General features: G+C 46.4%; 1 protein-coding gene across 1 annotated transcript; it reads right to left on the bottom strand.

The window, feature by feature from the left end:
* Positions 1-6,015: 6,015 nt before the first annotated feature.
* On the bottom strand, positions 6,016-6,190 carry Pmar_PMAR004227 (hypothetical protein; the record flags this gene model as incomplete). The annotated part of the gene is made up of 1 exon (XM_002768589.1): positions 6,016-6,190. A coding segment is annotated over one exon (175 nt), but the record flags the coding sequence as incomplete, so codon positions are not given.
* Positions 6,191-6,640: the final 450 nt, after the last annotated feature.

Genomic DNA, 6,640 nt, shown 5'->3' with positions numbered 1-6,640 from the left:
CACGCCGCACCATCGAGTCGATGGTCTTCGGGCTACGACTCGGGAACATTCAAAGGTCGGAGCTTTACATCCCCTCTGGTCACCATATTCTAGTGTGGTCTGTTGCACGCGTTCTCTCCGCGAATGGTCCCCCTTGAGACCGATTAGACTTCGAATTTTTTGTAATCATACAGATATATGGATGAGAGGCCCAACTCATTTCTTGCAGACCGGCGAGTCAGTCCTCCGTTTCTTCTCGGCGTTGCACCGCCCATCGAGCAGCTACAGAAGCTTCCTTGATCCGTCCTGAAGGAATCCTTGGAATAATCATGTCCGGGCATTCTCTTAGTCAACGTCGAGGTAAACCCTTGATAAAAATCGTCCGTGTCAAACGCATGCTGTATGAATGAACCGAAGCCTTTGTTTCGCGAGGTAAAACCTGGTAAAACATACCCCATTGACTCTCCGGACACACGTCTTAAGTCATAATAGCTTTTCTCTTGTTGGCATAAGGGTTTATAGCGCATTATCAGCTATGCTGTGATCAGCAGTTCTACGTTGATCCACTAACCTCTTCGTCGTAGGCTCCTTTGCATGCTGCTTTATGCATCACCCAAGTCTCGAGGACAAATTCTTGTCCGAAACTGTCGAAGCTCAGAGCGAGGACTTGAAAGAGCCCGGACGTTACGAGGACAAATGCTACAAGGAATGCTGTTGCTTCTCGCTGCACGATCCCTTATGCTTTGTTGTCTCTGCTGAGTATATAGTCCATTATTATTCGGAACCAGAATAGAGGTGGGAGCCACAGGTGTGACCTGTGACTGTAGTTTGAGCAAACCAACATCCCATCACTGTCCCGTGTAATTAAAAATTTGTGCTACACAAGCTTAATCTAGAGCCTCCATTGATATAATGATAAGCTCAGCCCTCTTGAACTTTTGAATTTTTCTTCTCTCTTCGCAATTTGAGGTTGCATGTCGGCCATGCTCCGATATGTCAAATATCATAACGCATGGCGTTTGACCGTGCACTCGAGATACAACCCGCACACCGAATAGTCAGTGATGGTGCGAGGAGCTGAAGTGTCGTACTTAGATGCAACCAGTTCGTAATGAGAACTTCTTATCTACTTTCCTGACACTTGAGTTCTATCTAGTTGAGCGGCGGTGCGCTTAACCGGAGTGAAACCAGGAATCTGCTATTTTCTATTATGCTAACGAGTTGTGTAATCATATACTCCTGCTTTGCATGATATCCGCGGGAAGACAGTCATTTATAGTGACTGAGCACTTGCCGGCTGAGGATCTTCCTCAACTGACAAGCACTGCGATGTATACCAATCCCCTCTACTCTTCAGCCACTCTCTACCATCTGTCTTGGAGTAAGACTCTGATATAATGCTCAATAATGACGTGGTGTTGAGTTCCAAAGTCTCCAAGACTAAACATTCTCCACTGCACGCTGCAAGGGAGTTTAATTTCTGGCAGGAACTGTGCCGACTAATACTCTTACACATCATGTGTAGCGTATGCAGCTGGTACATTTCGTACAGCTGTACAGTTTGAGAGAACATAAGGCGTCGCGTCGACATCTCAAGCTTGACCCTCTGCACTGGGAATGTGCCACTCTATAATAATATTGAAGCCAGTTAAACAAGAAGCCCGTTACGAGGCGGACACTTGCGACATTCACATCATTATCATCGTCAACATGTAGTGCTTTCTTGGCACACTCATGGACAACCAGCAAAAAGTAGAATGAGGAAAGTGAGTATATGAAGATATTTAGACGAATCAGGGTTCGTTGATGTTGCCTCATGTAACCGTTAGCGGTCAGCTTCACCACTAACATCGTTCGTAAATGCCCTCAATTCTCTCAAAGCTTTCATGGTATGGTTAAAGGCGGTTCCAGAAATGGTCCGAAACTCTTTGCATAGATATCTAAAATCCTCGCGAAAGTGCTTCTTTATCGCTTCACTGACAATGGAACAGCTTTCAGTAACAGGTAGTTTTTCCTTGCCCGCTGCTTGTATTTGAGGAAAGGCCGACAGGTTGACACTTTTGAGAGGGTCAGCACCACGGCCTCTAGGTAGGGAAGGGAATTCATAGTAGTCATTAGCCTCAGCGGGATCGGGAACATATTTCCTAAGAATGGATTTCTCATCGTAACTGAAGTAAGTAGAGCAACGATGAAAACAATGTCGCAATGATCATGCATATCTTACGATGCTGTGAACGCTTTACGAGCATGCGTAGTAGGGCAAGTGATCGATCTCGTGCGTATGCGATTACCGGTGACCTCGACTTTCAGAGCTGCATGGTTTGGATCACTCGGTCTAGAAGTCCTATAAGAGCATTTTAGTGTCATCGTCTTTTCATCGATTTCCCCACTTCTCACCGGAGGGTAGCTCTGAGGAAAAATAACTACTCTCACTCCGGAGCAGAAAGTAAGATCTGACAGGCGTGTCCCTCGATAATTGCATAAACGCCCTCTGGGATCTCCAATTGACGTCCTTACCACGAACAGGGTGGGCAAGCCAACCGTCCTCATTGAACTACAGAGTATCAGACTCGATAACATAACGGCAGCTGATGCCGCACTGATGACGAGTTGCTTAGCCGACATTTGGAAGATAACGTTCGACGCTGAATAGGCGTGATCAAAGTAGAAGGCCAACATTGTGTTTCCAAGCCTTCCACTAGAAGGCTCCGATAGAGCCCCATAGATCGATCGAGCAAAGGACGAAGTCAACAGCTCCGATGAACCAGTGTTACAACCAGTGCCGCACACTGGCCGGGTGCTCAACAGCGGAATGCAAAGGAAATTCCATCCCGCTCGAGCTACCGGATTGCCCGTCTCTCTGAGAGACTCTCTCAGGGCGTGCGGCGATGGACACCCCTCGATGATGTTCGATCATGGGAAAAGGCACCTAGTAGGTGCCACCTACTTGTGAGGCGGACCTACCAGAGTCGATAGTACTTAGTACTAAGTACTATCTCGGCGCTGCCGAACCTCACACATGGTTTCTCATCGAATTCACACTGAGTTCGCACGATACAGGATTCGCATTCAACGGAATGTTCATGGCAATTTGAACCTCACATGCCCAAGTTAGCGCTCTTATTGATAGTCACTCAAGGGAAATGCTTTGTTGTTGAGTCGCCAATGGCGACTCGCCATATCATATGAGGTGCCACATCACATAGCCAGGTTGGGCGGAAGATCGGAGAATAGTCTATTACAGGTGATCCGAAAGTGCAATGTAACGGCCGAACGAGCACTGCTACGGAGAGCTGTCATGCTACTGTTAACTTTCTATGTATTATCTCCATGAATAGTAGATATCTCCTGTTGATCTATTCCGTTTCATTTCATCGGTGTTTCCCCAACGTGGTCACTCAATGTCCAGGGACCACTCAGTGACCCCATACCATTGAATTTTCGAGCTCAGTGGTGGAACTTGGATTCACAAGAGATGCCTAGTGATCGTGTGAGCATTATCTTGTGATGATTGGTCCTTGGAGATCAGTGTCATGTCTTTATGAATTTCAACTTGTGTTGGATATTTGATGATGGGTATTTCACCAACCGAGTTCCGAAACCGAGCGGGTAGATCTTTTATTCATTTTCCATCAACGAACCCATAAAAGGCTCAGTTTCGTATCGCTTTGAAAGGGTAGTGTTCAAGAACAGTTGAGCATATCAGTCGGTGATAGTTCTACGGAATGTCATCTCGATCATCGAACGAGCTCCAAGTGAGAACCGACTCACTTCTAGTAGAGTCCACTCGAGTTGTTTGCTGCTCTGAGAGGATATGGTATGGGGGGCTGAGGAGGTCAACTACTTTCCAGCTATGACCTAGAGTCTAGGTCCTAGACCCAAGGTCGGAGACAAAGTGACACTACTCACTCTATCGACGACCGAGGTTTCCTCCAAACGAGCCCCACATCACCGTAGAATTTATATGATACAAGTTGTATCCTTTGATCAATTGAGGCGTGCACGACGTAGAGTGAAGGGTGGTCGATTACAACAGACTACACCCTGTTTGCCAGCTAGATTGCAGAGCGACTCCCTTTCGTTGTTATATGCTGAGCATATATGCAACCAAGCACATCAGGCTCTACGAAGTTCCAACTTGGAACTTCCAAACTCGCATGCGCCGTTGAAGGGGCACGATTGTGTTAATGCAAGACGAGTAGGCTCGTGTCATATAGTGACCAACAGGAGTTTACAGTTCTCGAATAATATTGATTTCGTCGTGTTTTGGTCGACGATCAAAACACGACAAAATCAATATTATCAATATTATCCATATTATTAATATTATCAATATTATCAATAATAAATACATATTAACTCAACAATAACTATAAATATAAAACAATATTAACGTACGACTTATGTTAGTTTCGTTGCGTAGCATAACTTGTGTAAGTTTGAGAACTAAGCGGAATTCGAGGGCATGTCGCGCGACAACTCTGCAGAAGACTAAACTGAGAAGGAGCCCATTGATCTTGTCGAGATCGCCTCGATCACCGCCCGGAATTTCACCCCGGGTTTATCGTCAGGAAAACGGACGAACGAACTATCACCCCAGAAACACATTTAAATTGCGTACCTCAGTCCACATGGTTGAGACCTAACTGCATCGTTTAGTCTCATCCATTATAACCTAAGCATACTCATCATACTGGACTCCATCATAACTTACAGCGAATTTATGTCTGCTATCGATCAGCTTTTAGCAGGCCTAGAGCATACAAAAGCTTATGTACAAGATTTTTTTGGGTAGTTTTACTTCTTTGATTCCTCGAGTTCCGTTGTTGAAGCTGCATTGAATGTAGGCCCGCACTACATGGCCTAAATCAAGGTGCCAATCTGACTCAACTTGAGTCAGATCTACTCGCTCGACTCTGACTCGCTTGATGAACGGCGTTCATTGAACGCGCGTCCGGAACCAGTTCTGAAACTAGTTCTGGCATCGGTTTTATAACGCATTCTTAAAGAATGATGTTTTGAACGCGTTCTTATCAAAACCGGTTCTGGAATCATTTTACAAATCTTCATTGTTCTCCATGCCCATTGTTCTCCAATAGGTTCATGGTAGCGTTTCTGAGCTTTCTTTGTTTAATGGCCATACCCTCATTTTCGGATGCCGACCTGGATGTCTTCATAGTGTTATTGAGCGAGCGGCTCTTCTAATAACTCTTATAATAACGACTGGCGGAGGGCCTCAAACGGTGCCAGTTAACCCGAGGCTGGAGCGCGTGAGGCATATTATGGGATTGGATAATTCCGTGCTAGCTATGTTGCCGGGAGCAAGGGATAGCGTAGCAATTCCCGCGGATGAATCGAGCAACGACGAGTGTCGTGATTAAATGAGAGATAGCGGCGGGGATTCGCAAGCGTATGTTGGTGAAGCAGATGAGATGGCTGACCGTATCGTAACCGCGGTTGGTGCTGCTTCCGTGCAAGATCCGCCCGACTCTATCATGTGTGTGGCCCACACAGTGTGGGGATCTTCTACTGAGCTGATGCAGAGCCAGAAGCTGCTAGATTAGCAGTTGCGGAAGCGACGGCAACAACATAGATGACGTCTGGTGTGGATAAGAGGCAGGCAAGAGTGGAAGAAGTTATGACTTTGCCGGCACTCGTGTCATCATCGTCGAAAAGATACGTCATATTCGGCGTCGAAGATGTCATCATTTGCTGACAGCATGTCGACTCCTACAGCAACATTAATCAGGAAAATCGGAATCCAGTGTTCGAAGATCGAAGCTGAACATATGACAAAGATACGATGGCTCAAGAAATGAAAGTTATCGCAGGATGGAAGGCCCAAAGTGCTGAAGACGAAGCCGCGCGTGCGAAGGAGCAGATTACCGAGCAAAATTGGTTCGTCTTCGATAATAGCAGCAGTGTCGAACTGTGTGTAGGCTTCCATATGATGGTGACGATTGTCTTTCGTTGAGGTTTCTGAACTACTGTGAACACAACAAGTTGCAAAGGAATAACGTTATGAGATCATGGTACAGTATCTTTCGGCATATACGTTTCGCACAGCAGCCGCTGCTAATCCACCGTCAATCGGTGGTTCGTCATCCACATGACGTAACTGCTCGTAGGGTTCCTCGGCTGCCGGGACCTCGCAGACCGGCTGCTTCAGTTTCTTGGCCATGTCGTGCAGACTGCACGGTGCAGTACGCATGCTGCTAAAGTTTAGCAGCTAAACCCACAGTCGGCATGGTGTTAAGTTTCTCAAGATAATCGGATGAGCGAATCCTGACCCTCATCTTCAGCCACCCAAAGGCCTGCTCGATGATGACTCTTGCGGCGCACAGACAGTCTCGATATTGACTTTGCACTTGGTTCAGCGGCGGTTTGTGGTTATTCTTGTAAGAGGTTAGTATGTAACTCCTGCACGGATAACCCAAATTACCTAGTACGGTGATAGTTGCTGCAACCGTTTTGGCAAAGAGCTATTCGTAAATACCCTCGAATCATGAGTAGATCCAGGCCATCCGCAATCAATATACCGAAAGACTGCATCGAAGTCACATACAGCCATCATGTTAATGCTCCTCCATCCCTTCCTATCAATATAAGCTTCCTCGTGGTGCGCCGGGCTGAGGATCAGTACTTGTGACCCATCAGCCGC

The sequence above is a fragment of the Perkinsus marinus genome (assembly GCF_000006405.1).
Source record: "Perkinsus marinus ATCC 50983 genomic scaffold scf_1104296967842, whole genome shotgun sequence".
Taxonomy (NCBI): Eukaryota; Perkinsozoa; order Perkinsida; family Perkinsidae; genus Perkinsus; species Perkinsus marinus.
Note: the sequence above shows the minus strand (reverse complement) of the source record. Positions and strands in the feature narration are given on the sequence as shown.